The sequence below is a fragment of the Bolinopsis microptera genome, chromosome 2 (genome assembly GCF_026151205.1).
Source record: "Bolinopsis microptera isolate Bmic1 chromosome 2, MBARI_Bmic_1.0, whole genome shotgun sequence".
NCBI lineage: Eukaryota > Metazoa > Ctenophora > Tentaculata > Lobata > Bolinopsidae > Bolinopsis > Bolinopsis microptera.
This window is the reverse complement of record NC_087073.1, coordinates 15,839,178-15,859,009: the sequence shown is the minus strand read 5'-3', so window position 1 is coordinate 15,859,009 and position 19,832 is coordinate 15,839,178. Positions and strand designations below refer to the sequence as shown.

General features: G+C 33.6%; 3 protein-coding genes across 3 annotated transcripts in view; 1 reads left to right on the top strand and 2 right to left on the bottom strand.

Moving 5' to 3' along the window:
- Window positions 1–19,832, top strand: part of LOC134811419 (protein MON2 homolog) — a 155,371-nt gene that overhangs the window by 23,130 nt on the left and 112,409 nt on the right. The gene's annotated exons all lie outside the window — the stretch shown is intronic.
- LOC134811427 (sideroflexin-1-like) overlaps window positions 1–19,832 on the bottom strand; it is a 101,707-nt gene that overhangs the window by 62,412 nt on the left and 19,463 nt on the right. The gene's annotated exons all lie outside the window — the stretch shown is intronic.
- On the bottom strand, window positions 13,435–19,646 carry LOC134811992 (tetratricopeptide repeat protein 8-like). Its single transcript, XM_063819166.1, has 4 exons — window positions 19,410–19,646; window positions 18,710–18,912; window positions 14,884–15,079; window positions 13,435–14,250 (listed from the first exon to the last, which is right to left on the bottom strand). The coding sequence occupies exons 1-4, from the start codon at window positions 19,644–19,646 to the stop codon at window positions 13,435–13,437; spliced, it is 1,452 nt and encodes a 483-aa protein (XP_063675236.1).

Sequence of the window (19,832 nt, the reverse complement as noted above, 5' to 3'; positions counted from 1 at the left end):
TCTTCTATATAAGTTACTCATATCTCTTTTACAGACTTTTTTTACAAGGACATTGACAGATGATACTCACATTAGGCATTCATTATTGCATTAAATTATTTTCACTTGATTAGGTTTAGAAATTTATCTCTGGTTAACAGATTTCAAATGTTTAATTAATTTGTAGTATGTACTGTAAGGTATATATGAAGTTATTTAAATTGCCTGGGCTATTATATTGATATGAGGTTTAATGATGATATGGCCGGAATTTGAATTCTATCAAAATTTACATCTATGTGGTTGGGGCTTTTTGCATAGTAATATGGTTATTCTCCTATATATCATATTTATTTGATTGGTATTCGATGTAATTTTTAAATTGACTATTTATTTATGAATATCCACTAATCATGAGTAACACTATATGATCATTAACTAGATTAATGTTTTCGTTATACTGTGATTGTTTCAACTAGTGCTTTCTGGCCAAGACAAAGAAGGTATGGACGGCCCCTATATCCCAATTAGTCCTTTCAACTTGATCCCTGAAAAAGAGCTATGTGGGAAAGATGAGATATATTGCTCATGATTTATGATTGTGCTCTGCCAATTGCTTCACTCGATTCAATTTATGGAGATATACATATTGTTGTGAATGACGTTTTTATAAAAACATAATGCTACCTCACAAATGTTTTATGATGTAGCATTCCTTTTGGTTTTTTTAAAATAGCTTTATCAGTGATCTTAAGGTTCTGTTGGATTCTGCACATATTATACTGTGAATGTTTTATGGGTCGGACTCTAACTGATTTGTAGAAAAATCGTGTGTTTGAGGCCCTTATGAGGAGGGAGCTGTCAAAAGATCAGGTATCGTTAAATACCAATCGTACATCTAAATTGTAGTGTTATGTAAACACGCTCAGTAATATCTAATAACTTATTATCTTAAATTCATCATTACATGTATCATATTAGCTCCTCCTTACTTAAAAGAGTTGTATCTCTAGGCAGCCAAAGTTTTTAAAAATGTACGTCTTGATAATGATTATTTGTACCTTAGTTTTCCGCCTCTCCTAACTATGTAAACACAGAGAAAGCTTTAGTCACTGTGAGTTAAGTATTATTCTTGCCATACGACCTAAGATCAGCTGAGTCAGTTACATCTTTCAAGACCAACTTAAAACATACTTCTTTTCTCTAGCCATTTGATTGTTTTTGCATTTACATAGGTTAAATGAACTTGTCATGTCTAATTTTCAAATTAAAACTAAGCTCTAGTTAATGTTAGAGCCGCTTTGAAAGCACTGAGTTTATTACTCCAGGATTAAATTAGATCGAGTTGTTCTTATGATTTAGCTATAAGGCGGTTTTAAATGTTGTATTTATTTTTATTATTTTTATCATTATTATTTTCATAATATTGAATAAGGGTTTCGCACGTGGTAGTGATAAACCACTTTGAAATTTATTGACCTATTATACCTAGTGTTAGTTTTATAGACCACATTTAATTTATTTACATATTTACTTAGTAGTTAATTTTGGAGACTGTATCACCCAGTTTTAACATTTATAATTGTACATTTAGACGACACATTGACTGAGAATGTATTTTATATTCTAATTTATATTCTAGATATTTTATTTATTTTTCAACAGACGACAACTTCTGTTTTTTTTTCTATATAAGTTAACTAGATCTCTTTTACAGACTTTTTTACAAGGACCATGACAGATGATACTCACATTAGGGGAAGACATTCATTATGCATCTAAATTTTTTCACTTGCATTAGGTTTAGATATTTATTCTCTTGGTTAACAGATTTCAAATTTTTTAATTAATTTGTGTATGACATTTAAGGTATATAAGAGTTATTTAATTTTGCCTGGGCTATTATATTGGACTATGAGGTTTAATGATGATTGGAATTTGAAATTCATATTTAAATTTACAACTATTGCGGTTGGGGCATTTTGCATAGTAAATTTTGGTTTACTACTCCTATATATCATATATTTGTTGGTATTCGCATGTAATTTTTTATTTGACAAATTTATTATGAAATATCACAATCATGATTAAACATCCTATTATGATCATTTCTGATTAATGTTTTAGAACTGTGATTGTTTCAACTGGTGCATTTCTGGCCAAGACAAAGAAGGTGATGGTCGGCCCTATATCATAGTCCTTCAACTTGATCCCTTGAAAAGATGCTATGAGGGATAAGATGAGTATTTTATTTGCTCATGATTTATGATTGTGCTCTGCCAATTGCATCACTCGATTCCAATTTATTGTATATATAATATTTTTGAATGACCGTTTTTATAAAAATAAGATGTACTTTCCAAATGGTTTTATGATGTTAGCTATCTTTCGTTTAATAGCTTTTATCAGTGTTCTGAAGGTTCTGTTGGATTACACATATTTATACTGTGGACATTTTTATTGGTCGACTCAACGATTGATCGAAAAAAATCGGAGTTTGAGGCCCTTATGGGAGGGAGCTGTCAAAAGATCAGGTATCGTTAAATTACCCAATCAGATACATCTACAATTGTAGTGTGATGTAAAACACAGCTCTGTATACTACTAACTTCATTATCTAAATTCCATCATCTTGATATCATAATATAGCTCCTCCTTACTTTAAAAGAGTTGATATCTCTAGGCAGCAAAGTTTTAATAATGTACTTCTTGATAATGATTATTTTTTACCTTAGTTTTCAGCCCTCTCTAACTTTGTAAAACTCAGAGAAAGCTTTTAGTCACTGTGCAGTTAAAGTATTTAATTCTTGCCATTCGACATAAGACTAGCTGTGGCAGTTACTTCTTTCAAGGGACAAACGTAAAACATACTTCTTTTCTCTAGCATTGTTTGATGTGCTTTTTACTAGGTAAATATGACTTGTCTTGTCTAATTTTCAATTTAAACTAAGCTCAGTTAAGGTTTAGAGCCGCTTTTGAAAGCATGGAAGTTTATTCTCTGGATTATATTATATAGAGTTATATGATTAGCTATAAAGGCGTTTTTAAATGTTGTATGTTATTGTTATTATTTATTATCATTATGATTGTCTCTAATATTGAAAATAAGGGTTCGCACAGTGGTAGTTTTATAAACCACTTTTAATTTTTGGAACCTATTATACTAGTGGTAGTTTTATAGACCACATTTACTTTATTTACTTGATTTTATACGTAGTATTTATTTTTGGTGAACTGTATCACCCAGTTTTTACATTTGATAATTGTACATTAAGAACGACTCATTGACTGAATGTTTTTTATATTCTATTTATATTCTAGATATTTTATTTATTTTTAACAGACGGACAACTTCCTGTTTTTTCTTCTATATAAGTTACTCATATCTCTTTACAGACTTTTTTACAAGGCATTGACAGATGATACTCCACTTAGGCATCTCATTATGCATCTAAATATTTTCACTTGCATTAGGTTTAGAAATTTATGCTATGGTTAACAGATTTCAAATGTTTAAATAAATTTGTAGTATGACAGTAAGGTATATAAAGAAGTTATTTAATTTTGCCTGGGCTATTATATTGACTATTGAGTTTAATGATGATATGAATTTGAAATTTCTATAAAAATTTACACTATGTGGTTTGGGGCATTTTGCATAGTTAAATATGGTACTACTCCCTATATCTCATATTATTTGAGTGGTATTGCATGTAATTTTTAAATTGCCAGTTATTTATGAATATCACTTATCATGTGATTAATCATCTATTATGATCATTAAACTAGATTAATGTTTTATAACTGTGATTGGTTCAACTGTGCATTTTGGCAAGACAAAGAGGTATGGGAGGCCCTATATCCAATTAGTCCTTCAACCTTGCTCCCTGAAAAGAGCTATGAGGGAAAGTGAGATTTATTGCTCATGATTTATGATTTGTGCTCTGCCAATTGCTTCACTCGATTCAAATTTATTGTTATATATAATATTGTTGGAATGACGTTTTTATAAAAACATAATGCTACTTCCAAATGTTTATGATGTAGCTTCTTTTCGGTTTTAAAAATAGCTTTATCAGTGATCTTAAGGTTTTGTTGGATCTACACATATTTATACTGTGAATTTTTATTGGTCGGACTCAACTGATGATCGAAAAATCGGGTTTTGAGGCCCTTATGAGGAGTGAGCTGTCAAAAGATCAGGTATCGTTAAATACCAATCAGTACATCTAAATTGTGTGTTTATGTAAACAATGCTCAGTAATACTACTAACTTCATTATCTTAATTTCACATACATGATATCATTATATAGCTCCTTCCTTACTTAAAAGAGTTGATATTCCTAGGCAGCAAAAGTTTTAAAATATGTACGTCTTGATAATTGATTATTTTTACTTAGTTTTCGCCCTCTCTAACTATGTAAACACAGAGAAAGCTTTTAGTCACTGTGCAGTTAAAGTATTTATTCCTTGCCACTACGACATAAGATCAGCTGAAGGGTCAGTTACATCTTTCAAGACCAAACTTAAAACATACTCATTTTCTCATAGCATTTGATTGATTTTGCATTTACATAGGTAAACTGAACTTGTCATGTCTAATTTTCAATTAAATAAGCCTCAGTTAATGTAAGAGCCGGCGCTTTAGAAGCACTGGAGTTTATCTCCAGGATTAATTATATCGAGTTATATGTTTAGCTATAAGGCGGTTTATAACTTGATTGTATTTTTTTTTATTAGTATTTATTCATTATTATTTTCTATAATTGAAAAAGGGTTCGCACAGTGGTTAGTTTATATAACCACTTTTATTTATTGACCTATTATACCTAGTGGTAGTTTTCATAGACCCATTAAATTTATTTACTTATTATACTTAGTATTTATTTTTGGTGACGTATCACCAGTAGTTTAAAATTTGATAATTGTACATTTTGACGACACATTGACTGAATGTTACTTTATAGTCTAATTTATATTCTGGATATTTTATTTATTTTTCAACAGGACGACAACTTCATGTTTTTTCTTTCTATAGAAGTACTCATATTCTTTTACAGACTTTTTACAAGGGACATTGACAGATTGATACCTCACATTAGGCATTCATTATTGCATCTAAATTATTTCCACTTGCATTAGGTTTAGAAAGAAATTTATTCTCTGGTTAAAAGATTTCAATGTTTAAATAATTTGTAGTTGACAGTAAGGTATTAAGAAGTTATTTAATTTTGCCTGGGCTATTATATGACTATTGAGGTTTAATGATGATATGGGAATTTGAATTCTATTAAATTTACACCTATGTGGTTGGGGCCATTTTGCTAGTAAATATGGTTATACTCCTTATATCATATTAATGATTGGTTATTCGCATGTAATTTTTAAATGACAATTTATTTTTATGAATAATCACTAATCATGATTAACATCTACTTTGTCAATTAACTAGATTAATGTTTTTAACTGTGATTGTTTTCAACTGTGAGATTTCTGGCAAGACAAAGAAGATGGTCGGCCCTATATCAAATTAGTCTTCCAACTTGATCCCTTGAAAAGTGTATGAGGGAAGATTGAGATTTATTGCTCATGATTTATGATTGGCTCTGCCTATTGCATCACTCGTTTCAATTTATTTGTATATATTAAATTGTTTGAATGACCGTTTTTATAAATACATAATGGCTATTCCAAAAATGGGTTTTTTTGTTTTTTTTTTATGATGTAGCTTCTTTTGGTTTATTTTTTTCTTTGGTAAAAATAGGCTTTATCAGTTGAATCTTAGGTTCTGTTGGATCTACACAATTATACTGTGAAATCTTATTGGTGACTCAACTGATTGATCGATAAATCGGTGTTTGAGGCCCCTTATGAGGAGGGAGCTGTCAAAAGATCAGGTATCGTTAATACCCAATCAGTACATCTAAATTGTAGGGTTATGTATACACAAAGTCAGTAAAATACGACTAACTTCATTATCCTTAAAATTCACATTACATGTTTTTCATAATATAGCTCTCCTTACTTAAAGAAGTTGATATCTCCTAGGCAGCAAGTTTTTAAAAAATGTACGTCTTTATAATGATTATTTGTACCTTAGTTTTCCGCCCCTCTCCAACTATGTAAACACAGAGAAAGCTTTTAGTCACTGTGCAGTTAAAGTATTTTAATTCTTTGCCATACGACATAAGATCAGCTGAGTCAGTTACATATTCATGACAAACTTAAAAACCTTACTTCTTTTCTCATAGCATTGATTGATTTTGCATTTACATAGGTAAAATGAACTTGTCATGTCTAATTTTTCAATTTAAACTAAGCTCAGTAATGTAAGAGCCGCTTTAGAAAGCATGGGTTTATCTCCAGGATTAAATTATATCGAGTTATATGATTTAGCTTTAAGGCGGTTTATCAATGTTGTATTTATTTTTATTATTTTTATCATTATATTTTTTAATATTGAAATAAGGGTTCGCACAGTGGTAGTTTTATGAACCACTTTTAATTATTACCTATGTTACCTTGTGGTAGTTTTTTTAGACCACATATAATTTATTTACTATTATACTTAGTTATTTATTTTCCGTGACTGTATACCCAGTTTTAAAAATTTGGATAATTGTACATTTGACGACTCTTTGACTGAATGTTATTTTATATTCTAATTTATTTTCTAAGAATATTTTATTAATTTTTCAAAATGACGACAATTCCTGTTTTTTATTCTTTATATAGTTACTCATAATACTCTTTTTACAGACTTTTTACATGGACATTGACAGATGATACTCACATTAGGCAGTCATTATCTGCATCTAAATTATTTCATTGCTATTGGTTTAGAAATTATTATCTGTTAACTGATTTCAAATGTTTAAATAATTTGTAGTATGACGTAGTAAGGTATATAAGAAGTTATTTAATTTTGCCTGGGCTTGATATTGACTTTTTGAGGTATAATGTTGATTGGAATTTGAAGTCTTATAAATTTACACTATGTGGTTTTTGGGGCATTTGAATTTGTTAATTTGTTACAATATACTCCTATATATCATAATTTTTTGACTTGGTATTGCAATGTATTTTTTAAATTGGACAATTTTATTTATGAATATCACTAATCATGATTAACATCTATATGATCATTAACTAGATAATGGTTTTATAAACTGTGATTGTTTCAACTGTGCCATTTCTGGCCAAGACAAAGAGGTATGGACGGCCCCTTTTCCAATTAGTCCTTCCAACTTGATCCCTGAAAGAGCTATGAGGAAAAGATGAGAGATGAGATTTATTGCTCTGATTTATGATTGTGCTCTGCAATTGCATTCACTCGATCAATTTATTGTAAATATAATATTGTTTGAATGACCGTTTTTATTAAAACATATGCTAATTCCAACTGTTTTATGATGTAGCATCTTTCGGTTTTTAAAAATTAAGGTTTATCGTGAATCTTAAGGTTCTGTTTGGATCTACACATATTTATACTATGAATTTTTTTGGTCGTCCGACTCAACTGATTGATCGAAAAATCGGTGTTTGAGGCCCTTATGAGGAGGGACTGTCAAAAAGATCAGGTATCGTTAAAATACCCAAATCAGTACAGCTATATTGTCGTGTTATGTACACAGCTCAGGGAATAACTACTAACTTCATTATCTTAAATTCACATACATGTGATATCATAATATAGCTCCTTCCTTACTTAACGAGTTATATCTCCTAGGCAGCAGTTTTAAAAATGTAGTCTTGATATGATTATTTTTACCTTAGTTTTCCGCCCTCTCCTAACAGATGATAAACACAGAGAATAGCTTTAGTCACTGTGCAGTTAAAGTATGTTAATTCCTTGCCATACGAAATAAGATCAGCTGAGTCAGTTACATCTTTCAGACCAAACTTAAACATACTTCTTTTCTCTAGCATTTGATTGATTTTGCCATTTCCATAGGTAAAATGTAACTGTCATGTCTAATTTTTCAATGAAACTAAAGCTCAGTTAATGTAAGAGCGCTTTAGATGCACTGGAGTTTATCTCCAGGATTAAAATGTATATCGAGATATATGATTTAGCTATAAGGCGGTTTATAAATTGTTGTATTTTTTTTAGTATTATTTATCATATATGATTTTCTTAATATTGAAATAAGGGTTCGCACAGTGGTAGTTTTTTAAACCACTTTTACTTTATTGACCATATACTAGTGGAGTTTTATAGTACCACAATTTAATTTATGTAATTCTTTTTCTTAGTATTTATTTTGGTGACTGTATCACCAGTTTAACATTTGATAATTTGTACATTTTTGACGACACATTGGACTGAATGTTATTTTCTATTTATTTATATTCAGATATTTTATTTATTTTTCAACAGACGACAACTATCTGCTGTTTTTTCTTCTATATAAGTTACTCATATTCTCTTTTACAGACTTTTATACAGGACATTGAAGATGAATACTCACATTAGGCATTTCTTTATTGCATCTAAATTATTTCACTTCATTAGGTTTAGAAATTTATTCTCTGCGGTTAACAGATTTCAAATGTTTTAATTAATTTGTAGTAGACAGTAAGGTATATACGATGTTATAATTTTGCCTGGCTATTATCTTGACTATTGAGGTTAATGATGATATGGAATTTGAATTCTATTAAATTTACACTATGTGGTTGGGGCATTTTGCATAGTAATATGGTTACTACTCCTATTTATCATATTATTTGATTGGTATTCGCATGTATTTTTAAATTGACAATTTCTTTATGAATATCACTAATCATGATGTTACATCTATATGATCATTAAACTAGATAATGTTTTATAACTGTGATTGTTTCAACTGTGCATTTCTGGCCCAAGGACAAGAAAGGTATGAGGCCCTATATCCCAATTAGTCTTCACCTTGAATCCTGAAAAGAGCTATGATGGGAAAGATGAGATTTATTGCTCATGATTTATGATTGTGCTCTGCCAATTGTTCATCGATTCAATTTATTGGGTTTATATATAATATTGTTTGAATGACCGTTTTTATAAAACATAATGCTACTGCCAAAATGTTTGATGATGTAGCATTCTTTTCGGTTTAAAATGCTTTATCAGTGATCTTAAAGGTTTGTTGGATTACACATATTATACTGTGAATTTTTATTGGTCGACTCAATGGATTGATCGAAAATCGGTTAGTTGACGGCCCTGATGAGGAGGGAGCTGTGTCAAAAGATCAGGTATCGATTTAAATAACCAATCTGTACTCTAAATTGTTCAGTGTTATGTAAACACAGCTAAGTAATATACTAACTTCATTTATCTTAAATTCACATACATGATATCATAATATAGCTCCTCCTTACTTTAAAAGAGTTGATATCTCCTCGGCAGCAAAGTTTTAAAAAATGTACGTCTTGAGAATGATTATTTCTTACCTTAGTCTCGCGCCCTCTCCTAACTTGTAAAACACAGAGAATGCTGTTTGTCACTGGATGCAGGTAAAGTATTTAATTCCATTTGCCCATACCGACATAAGATCAGCTGAGTCGTTACATTTTCAAGACCAACTTAAAACATACTTCTTTTCTCTTGCATTTGATTGATTTTGCATTTACTAGGTAAAATGAACTTGTCTGTCTATTTTCAATTTAAACTATAAAGTCAGTTAATGTAAGAGCCGCTTTAGAAAGCACTGGAGTTTATCTCCAGGATAAATTATATCGAGTTATATGATTTAGCTTTAAGGCGGTTTATAAATGTTGCTATTTATTTTTTATTATTATTATCATTATTATTTTCTAATATTGATATAAGGGTTCGCACAGTGGGAGTTTTATAAAAACCACTTTTAATTTATTGACCTATTATACCTAGGGGTAGTTTTTAAGAACACATTTAATTTATTTATTATTTTTTTAGTATTTATTTTTGGTGACTGTATCACCCAGTTGTAAATTTGATAATTGTACATTTTGACGACACATTGACTGAATGTTATTTTATTGCTAATTTATATTCTAGATATTTTATTTATTTTTCAACAGACGACAACTTCCTGTTTTTTCTTCTATATACGTTACTCATATCTCTTTTACAGACCTTTTTTTACAAGGACATTGAACAGTGATACTCACATTAGGCATTCATTATTGCATTTAAATTATTTCACTTGCATTTGGTCTTAGAAATTTATTCTCTGGATAACAGATTTCAAATGTTTATAATTTTGTAGTTGACAGTAAGGTATATAAGAAGTTATTTAATATTGCCTGGGCTAATATATTGACTATTGAGGTTTAATGATGGTATGAATTTGAATTCTATATAAATTTTAACACTATGTGGTTTGGGGCATTTTGCATAGTAAATAAGGTTACTACTCCTAATTTTCATATTATTTGATTGGTATTCGCATGTAATTTTTATCTGATCAAGTTATTTATGAATATCACTAATCATGATTAACATCTATGTGATATTAATTAGGATTAATGTTTATAACCTGGATTGTTTCAAAACCTGTGCATTTATGGCCCAATGACCAAAGAAGGTATGGAACGGCCCTTATCCAATTAAGTGCTTCAAATGATCCCTGAAAGAGTATGAGGAAAGATGAGGTTTATTGCTTCATGATTTATGATTGTGCTCTGCCATTGCATCACTCGATTCAATTTATTGTATATATATATTGTTTGATATACCGTTTTTTATAAAACATAATGTACTTCCAAATGTTTTATGAGGTAGCATCTTTTCGGTTTAAATAGCTTTATCAGTGATCTTAAAGGTTCTGTTGGATCTACACTATTATACTGTGAATTTTTATTGGTCGACTCAACTGATTGATCGAAAATCGGTGTTTGAGGCCTTATGAGGAGGGAGCTGTAAAAGATAGTATCGTTAAATACCCAATCAGTACATCTAAATTGTAGTGTTATGGTTAATACACAGCTCAGTAATACTTACTAACTTCATTAACTTAAATTCACTACATGATATCCTAATATAGCTCCTCTTATTAAAAGAGTTGATATCTCTAGGCATCAAAGTTTTTTTTAAAAATGTAGTCTTGAATAATGATTATTTTTACCTTAGTTTTCGCCCTTCCTAAATATGTAAACTCAGAGAAAGAAAGCTTTTTAGTCACTGTGCAGTTAAAGTATTTAATTCCTTGCATACGACATAAGATCAGTGAGACAGTTAATCTTTCAGACCCAAAATTAAAACATACTTCTTTTCGCTAGCATTGAAGTATTTTGCCATTTACCATAGGTAAAAATGACTTGTCATGTCTAATTTATCAATTTTAAACATACGCTCAGTTATGTAAGAGCGCTTTAGAAGCATGGAGTTTATCTCAGATTTAAATTAATATCGAGTTATAGGATTTAGCTATAAGGCGGTTTATAATTGTTGTATTTATTTTTCTTTGTATTTCATTATTATTTTCTTAATATTGAAAATAAGGGGTTCGCACAGTGGGAGTTGTATAACCACTTTTAAATTTTATTGACCTATTTATACTAGTGGTTGTTTTATAGACCATATTTATTTATTTACTTATTTTACTTAGTATTTATTTTTGGTGACTGTATCACCGTTTTAACATTAGATATTGTACATTTTGACGCCACATTGACTGATGTTATTTTATATTCTAATTTAATATTCTAGATATTTATTTATTTTACAACAGACACCAACTTCATGTTTTTTTTCTATATAAGTTACTCATAATCTCTTTTTACGATTTTTACAAGGACAGTGACAGATGATAATCACATTAGGCATTCATTATTGCATCCTAAATTATTTCACTTGCATTAGGATTAGAAAATTTTTTCTCTGGTAAACAGATTTTCAAATGTTTTAATTTAATTTGTAGTATGACAGTAAGGTATATAGAAGTTATTTAATTTTGCCTGGGCATATTATATTATAAAAACTGACTATTGAGCAGTTTAATGATGATATGGAATTTGATTCTATATATATTTACACTATGTGGATGGGGCATTTTGCATAGTAAATAATGGTTACTAATCCTTTATATTCATATTATTAGATTGTATTAGCATGTAATTTTTAAATTGACAAATTATTTATGAATAACTCTAATCATGACTTAACATCTATATGATCATTAACTAGATTAATGTATTATATACTGTGATTGTTTCAACTGTGCATTTCAGGCCAGACAAGAAGGTATGGACGGCCCTATATCCCATTAGTCCTTCAACTTGATCCTGAAAAAAAGAAGTATGAGGGAAAGATGAGATTTATTGCTCAGGATTATGATTGTGCTCTGCCAATTGCATCACTCGATTCAATTTATTGTATTATTAAATTGTTTGATTGACGTTTTTATAAAACTAAGCTAACTTCCAAATGTTTTTTATGATGTAGCATCTTTTCGGTTTTTTTAACATAGCTTATCTGTGATCTTAAGGTACTGTTGGATCTACCACTAAGTCTACTGAGAATTTTTATTGGTCGACTCAACTGATAGATCGAAAAAATCCGGTTTTGTTTGAGGGCCCTTTGGGAGGGAGCTGTCAAGTCAGGTATCGGTTAAATACCAATCAGTAATCTAAAATTGTAGTGTTATGTAAACACAGTCTCAGTAATACTACTAACTTTATTATCTTATAATTCACATACATGATTTCATAATATCGCTCCTCCTTACTTAAAGAGTTGATATCTCCTAGGCAGCAATGTTTTAAAAATGTACGTTTGATAATGATTATTTTTACCTTAGTTTCCGCCCCTCTCCTACAACTATGATAACACAGAGAATGCTTTTAGTCACCTGTGCAGTTAATTATTTAATTCCTTGCCATACGACATCAGATCAGCGGCGTCTGTTACGTCTTTCAAGGACCAACTAAAACATACTTCTTTTCTCTAGCTTTGATTTGATTTTTGCATTTTAAATAGGTCAAATGGAACTTGTCATGTCTAATTTTCAATTAAACTAAGCTCAGTTAAAGGGTAGAGCCGCTTTAGAAAGCACTGGAGTTATCTCCAGGATTAAATTATAATCGTGTTATATGATTTAGTATAAGGCGGATTATAAATGTTGTATTTATTTTTATTATTATTATCATTATTATTTTTTAAATATTGAAAAATTAGGGTTCGCAAATTGGTAGTTTTATAAACCACTTTTATTTATAGACCCTATTATACCTAGTGGTGTTTATAGACCAATTTAATTTATTTTCTAACTATTATACTTAGTTTTATTTTTGGTGACTGTATCACCAGTTTTACCATTTGATAATTTACATTTGCGACACATTTGACTGACTGTTATTTTATATTCTAATTTATATTCTAGATATTTATTTTTTTTCAACGACGACAACTTCCTGTTGTTTTCTTGATATAAGTTACTCATATCTCTTTTACAGACTTTTTTACAAGACATTGACAGATGATACTCACATTAGGCATTCATTATTGCCCCCCTTTGAGTTAGGTCACCCTGCCCTTCAGAGAGAATAGCCAGATTATAATGGGCCTCGTATAGCTCCTGGTTTATCGTCATGGCTGAGAGGAAGTAAGCTCTGGCTTGCTCTACTTTTCCTTTCCTCATCTCCAGAACCGCCAGATTGTTGTACGCCTCCGCGTGGTTGTTATCCGAGATAAGAGCCATTTGGAATGCTTGGTATGCCAGGTTTGAGTCCCCAATTCCCACAGCAATATGCCCGACATTATACCACACATCCGCCACGTTTTCCTTCTGAGCAAGACTTATCGCACGCTCGAAACACGTCAGAGACATATCATACTGCTGCGCATAGAAACAGCACAGTCCGATATTATTGTAAAGTTCAGTGTTACAAACCCCCATTTGCAGCAGCCGTCTGAAGGAACGTAAAGCTATTTCAGGCATGTCAGAGTAAAAGTTATGAGTACCAATACAAGCTATAGCCTCCACACATGACGCATCATACTGGAACACTTTCTTGTAGAACTTAACCGAGCTATCCAGATCTCCTAACCCCTCGTGTACTCTGGCTCCCCCGATTATCAGGGACACCTCCCCCGGGAACACTTCCATTCCCTTCTCAAACAGGTCCAGAGCAGCTAGCGGCTGATCTAACTTCACAAACACTTTAGCCAGGTACAGGTAGTTGTCAACTGTTGGTTGTTGTTTCAGGGCGGATTGGAACTGCTTCTCCGCGTCTCGGAAGAGTCCCAATCTGTAGTAGCACTTGCCGAGCTGTTGTTTCCACCACCAATCATCATATTTGGACGACTGTGTAGGGAAGGTAAATAAGATGAAAAATCAGGTAAATTAGATGAAAAATCAGGTAAATTAGATGGAAACGTTCACAGTACAATAATGATAAGAAGCAAGTGTGCATATCTATATCACGAGAGCAAAGCAAGAAGCAACGTAAGAGCAATCCGTTAAACAGCTCAGTTTCCAGTTTAACACAATATTAGCAATCAGCAAACCAGAGAGCGTGATATTACATATTGTGTGTAACATGCTAGTTCATGATGGTGTTATGTTATCATATTATAATGATAAACATTTATCCGGGAACTTGGTAATCTGTCGAACGCTTGTTTACAAACTGTTAACGGACGTTGGTCACGTGACACAAAACACGGAAACTTAAAGCACAGCCCGGTAAACAAACGGTTAACGCACAGCCAACAAACAGACGTTAAAAAAGCGCTTAGTGCTAGTGGTAAATAACTGCAACAAGGTGATGAAGTATCCGTGGACAGATTACCAGATTGCCGGAGTATTTCTAATTGTTTGGTGAGTTCGCAATACCACTTTTTCTAGACACATGACTGATGACACCCATCTACCTGTCACGTGTCCAGAAAAAGGAGATGAAAACCCGCAACTTTAACATCATGTTTCTAATCTTACCTGAGTTGCAAGAGCTGCAAGTTCGAGGGAGTTCTTGATGTCGTTCTCGTGGTAGAAGAGATAATCGAACAGGACTTTGTTGAGACCAGGCCTGTCAGCGTACTTTGCAAGATTTAGTTGAGAGGGGTTGATGAAAGGGCCGTCAGGCTCTGACAGCATGGACGCAGTTCCCAAACGTACAAATCTACCGGACGCACTGCAATAAAATGCGTTTTTATTTTATTGCAATTTTTACAGCCTGCCGGCTTTGTAAGTACCCGATTAAAAACCGGAAACCGATTAAAAACCGGAAAACCGAACGATCAGGTGATAAGTGGTGTGGAATATGTCGAGACTGGAATAGGTCGAGACTTGGGATAAAAGCAATTTACAAAACATTTATAATTCAGTTTGTTGTCTACGCAACAACGGATCACAAATCAGATGCAGCCAATTTAGGGCCACATTGTCCTTACCCGGAATAACAATCGAATGAATGATAATGACGGTCATAGATCAGTGGGCGGCTTCGTTTAATAAAGCCCAAGCTAACAAAGTGGCCCGAATGGTACATTAATGCAACTTTCTAGTTCTACGGAAATTGAACGATTAATGATTTCCAGTAGGAGCACGCATTTTCAGGGAAAGTTGTAGCCTTCTAAGCCCACTAATGGTATATTTATCTAATAATCTAATCGTATCCCCTCTAGGTTGCTCACTTCATGGCCCATGTATACATCACATTGCAGAGGCACATATTAGGTGCGGTAACAAAATCGAAATTATGCGGTACCACACCCGACTATAAAGGTTAAATGTGCGGTAAGGTGCGGTAAATTTTTACCAATTATGCGGCAAATGTGCGGCGATTTTTTCGAAATTTGTGCGGGAATTGTGCGGTTTTCTTTTGCATTTTCTCAAGGACTTTGGAAATTCTAAACGTATAACCGCCGCTCTTATCAAAAATAGGTCTGTTTATGTGTTACTGAAGGTGTAGTTCTTTACTAAGACCATGATTGAACCTAATATTGAGATTCAGTTATCCGAGAACAGTGACTTGATCTGGTAGAGATCAGGAGACAGTTATTTGAAGACGCCTCTTGATAGAGTCGATCAGATCCCATGCAGGTATCTTCTGTTTCTTGTGTGGTGAGCTTGATGATGGGTCACTGGAGAGGCCGACGACCAGGCCCCCTTATTATTAGGGGTCCCACGGAGATCAGATCATATAACCAATTAGTGACGTATAATTAGTGATGTGATCCATCAGTAGAATTTAACTGACCTAGAAATGGGCTAGATACAGTACGGGCTTCAGTAAAGTAAATCGTTGAAACACCCTTTTGATCGCAACGTGTAGCAAGTAAACCGGAAAAAAATATGTTAGGCTCATAATGATCATAATGATCATTATGCAAACATTCACATGACGATGACTAGCCCACTTAAGGAATTGTGCGAGAAGATGAACAATCAACAAAGGCAAAGATGAGGAAATAAAATAATGTGTAATGCGTGTTAGGCATAAGGTAAGTTAGGCATAAGGTTAGTTAGGAGTTAATTTGTTAAGTGAAATTGAATCATGAGATTTGGAACAATGAGAACATTGATCAATTGTTAAGACAATATATACAGACAACATCTCATGAGGGTAAAGGAAATATTTCTATGAACGTAGTGATCAAGAGTGTCAGCTTTATACTCGGACGACGAGCCCTCGGTCCCCACAAAAGATAAACTTTAGAATTATAGTTAAGACTAGTAGTACAATCTGTGTAAAAGAACTAATGGTCAGTCTATAAAACACATGAAAAGCAGTGTGCTCCATACCCCTTAGTCTCTAGCTTTGTTATCAAAACACGTGATTCGATCATGTGATGTTATCTCATTGTAAACAGGGTTTATTTGTTTTACTACGTGTAGTATGGTAAAGTATTAACACAATTTAACTAATAATATTATGTGAACAGAGTTGACATGTGAACTCTACTCTGTATCTAGCCCATTTCTAGGTCAATTAAATTCTACTGATGGATCACATCACTAATCATACGTCACTAATTGGTGACATGATATGATCTCCGTGGGACCCCGAATAATGAGGGGGCCTGGCCGTCGTGCAGCCGGTCACTGTCTGTAGCTGTTCGTTTCTTTAGGAAACGGTCCATGACGTTGTGATGTGATATAGAGTAAGCAGATGATGTGGTGAAGTTACGAATGATAACTGATACACTATAATCGAAGTACGGTAACGACGAGGGTTCCATAACGGCCTGGGTCACGGACCCGAAAGGGCCTGGGATCACGGTCCCGAAAGGGCCAGGGTAACGGTCCCGAAAGGGCCTGGGTCACGGTCCCGAAAAGGCCTGGGTCACGTGGTAACCGGGTCACGTGAGCACGTGGCCTAGGCATGAGTTCCAAAAGGGCCTCGGTCAGGGTCCCGAAAGGGCCTGGGTCAGGGTCCCGAAAGGGCCTGGGTCAAGGTCCCAAAAGGGCCTGGGTCAGGGTCCCGAAAGGGCCTGGGTCACGTGGTAATTAGGTCACGTGGCCTAGGTATGAGTTCCAAAAGGGCCTGGGTCACGGTCCCGAAAGGGCCTGGGTCAAGGTCCCAAAAGGGCCTGGGTCAGGGTCCCGAAAGGGCCTGGGTAACGTGGTAACTGGGTCACGTGGCCTAGGTATGAGTTCCAAAAGGGCCTGGGTCACGGTCCCGAAAGGGCCTGGGTCAGGGTCCCGAAAGGGCCTGGGTCAGGGTCCCGAAAGGGCCTGGGTCAGGGTCCCGAAAGGGCCAGGGTCACGGTCGTAAAAAGCCCGACTTTTAAAATATTTTGGTTTTTACACTCGAAAATCTTAACGCGAAAATTTCAAAATTATGCGAAATTACGCGGAAAGTGCTAGATTATGCGGAAATATGCAGAAAATTACAAAATGTTCGGAATAGTGCGGAAAACAATAAATTATGCGGAAATGTGCGGAAAACGGTAAATTGTGCGATCCCGCACCCATCGCACCTAATATGTGCCTCTGCATCACATAAGCCTGAGAAAAACTGATTCTTGAGGAGATTGATTCTATTTTACTCCTAAATAGGATTATTATCTATGATTATACATTGAAATTTAATTTATAAATATAGGAAATTATAATATGAAGATTAATAATAACGACCGAGGTACCCGGTATAGAAAGGCACGGTATAAAGAGGTTTGACTGTATTTATATATTATTATATTTAAAAATTAAGGACAGATACAACTTCATCTCTTAATATTTCATTCGTATTATATTCTAAATTATAAATATCAATATTGATCTACAATAAAGAAAGAGCGCTTTTATTATTCCAATTCTCAGAAAATAATAATGTCTGAATATTTTCTAACAGTAAAAGTAAGCAAGGTTTCTTAGAATAGATACGGCAGAGAACATTAGTAAACTGAAAGAAACACATACCTGTAGCACTGGTAACATACCTGCAGCACTGGTAACATACCTGGTAATAATTAACATACCTGCAGCACTGGTAACATACCTGCAGCACTGGTAACATACCTGCAGCACTGGTAACATACCTGCAGCACTGGTAACATACCTGCAGCACTGGTAACATACCTGGTAACAATTAACATACCTGCAGCAATGATAACATACCTGCAGCACTGGTAACATACCTGGTAATAATTAACATACCTGCAGCACTGGTAACATACCTGCAGCACTGGTAACATACCTGCAGCACTGGTAACATACCTGCAGCACTGGTAACATACCTGCAGCACTGGTAACATACCTGCAGCACTGGTAACATACCTGCAGCACTGGTAACATACCTGCAGCACTGGTAACATACCTGGTAACAGGTCGTGCAGTATGAGCAGTACGGGGAGTCATGATAGCTTGTTCCATGGTACCAGGTCTGCCAGACTGAGTACCCGGCCTCACAAACCCACTGACTGGTCTCCCTGACTGGGACATGGGTCTGACCCCCTGGGAGGTTGAGGTGCCCTGTCCTGATGTTCCTGGTTTCTTGAAGGAGGTGCCAGGTCTTGCTACCTAGGAGAGTCAGCAATGATACTATTGTTGTCGTCGTGTACAATTGTAAAACACCTCGATTGTAGATATTTTTGATGATGTCCTAATCAATTAGCATTAATTATGCTTTCGTCCTCGTGATTTACATTATAGCTATACAGACCAACCATGTTATATATTATCAATTTATATACAGCTAAATTTCAAATTTATAAGTGTTAGTTATTTGGTAATGATACAATACTCAACCTTATTATCATTGCAACAGAAAGTTATTTAATATAGTAATAAGTTCATGAAAAATGTGTTGCTATGATTCCAGGCTACAATTTTGATATGATCTACGGTCCAATTCTTGGTCTATCATGATCGGGGCTATATTTCTTTAACTGCCTCAGTCCTTTCGTAGACTGGAATGAGTTTGAAAAATGAGTTCAATTAATAGTTAATATAACAGCAGAATGACAATTGGTAAAGGCTCGCCTCAGAAGTGAGATGTAAAATAAAAAGAAAAGTACCTGAGCAATACTATTGTCATCCATAAGCATCTCAGCAATTCCATCTGCGTCCGCTTCAACTTCATCAACATAAACTTGTTCTGTCAGGGCTTTAGCTTTCATGAACCAGGCACATTGATCATAAGGATTTTTCTCCAGCATTTTGGAGCAAATCTCTATACAGGAATCAAATTTCCTTCTTCTGAGGTAGCTCCGAGCTAAGAACAAAGGGTCGAGTTGCTTTTCCATGAGAGACATTTTGACTTTCTAACAATAGGAATTTGTGTGAATCAGTTTAGGAATACCTTTCAAACAACTTTCAGTTATATAAAAGTATAAACTTGACTTATATAAACTTAATAAAAACTATACAGTATAGAATAAAATCATCAATACACAAAAAGAACACATTATAAACTAGATCAATACGTTAAACCTTTTTCG

Bases quoted from the DNA above. Each gene is read 5' to 3' on its own strand.
- LOC134811992 (XM_063819166.1), bottom strand. From the start codon at position 19,646: ATGTCTCTCATGGAAAAGCAACTCGACCCTTTGTTCTTAGCTCGGAGC. The intron at 18,913-19,409 runs GTACTTTTCTTT...TGACTCTCCTAG, and splicing joins ATGACAATAGTATTGCTCAG to GTAGCAAGACCTGGCACCTC. The intron at 14,251-14,883 runs GTAAGATTAGAA...TTCCCTACACAG, and splicing joins TTGCAGCTCTTGCAACTCAG to TCGTCCAAATATGATGATTG.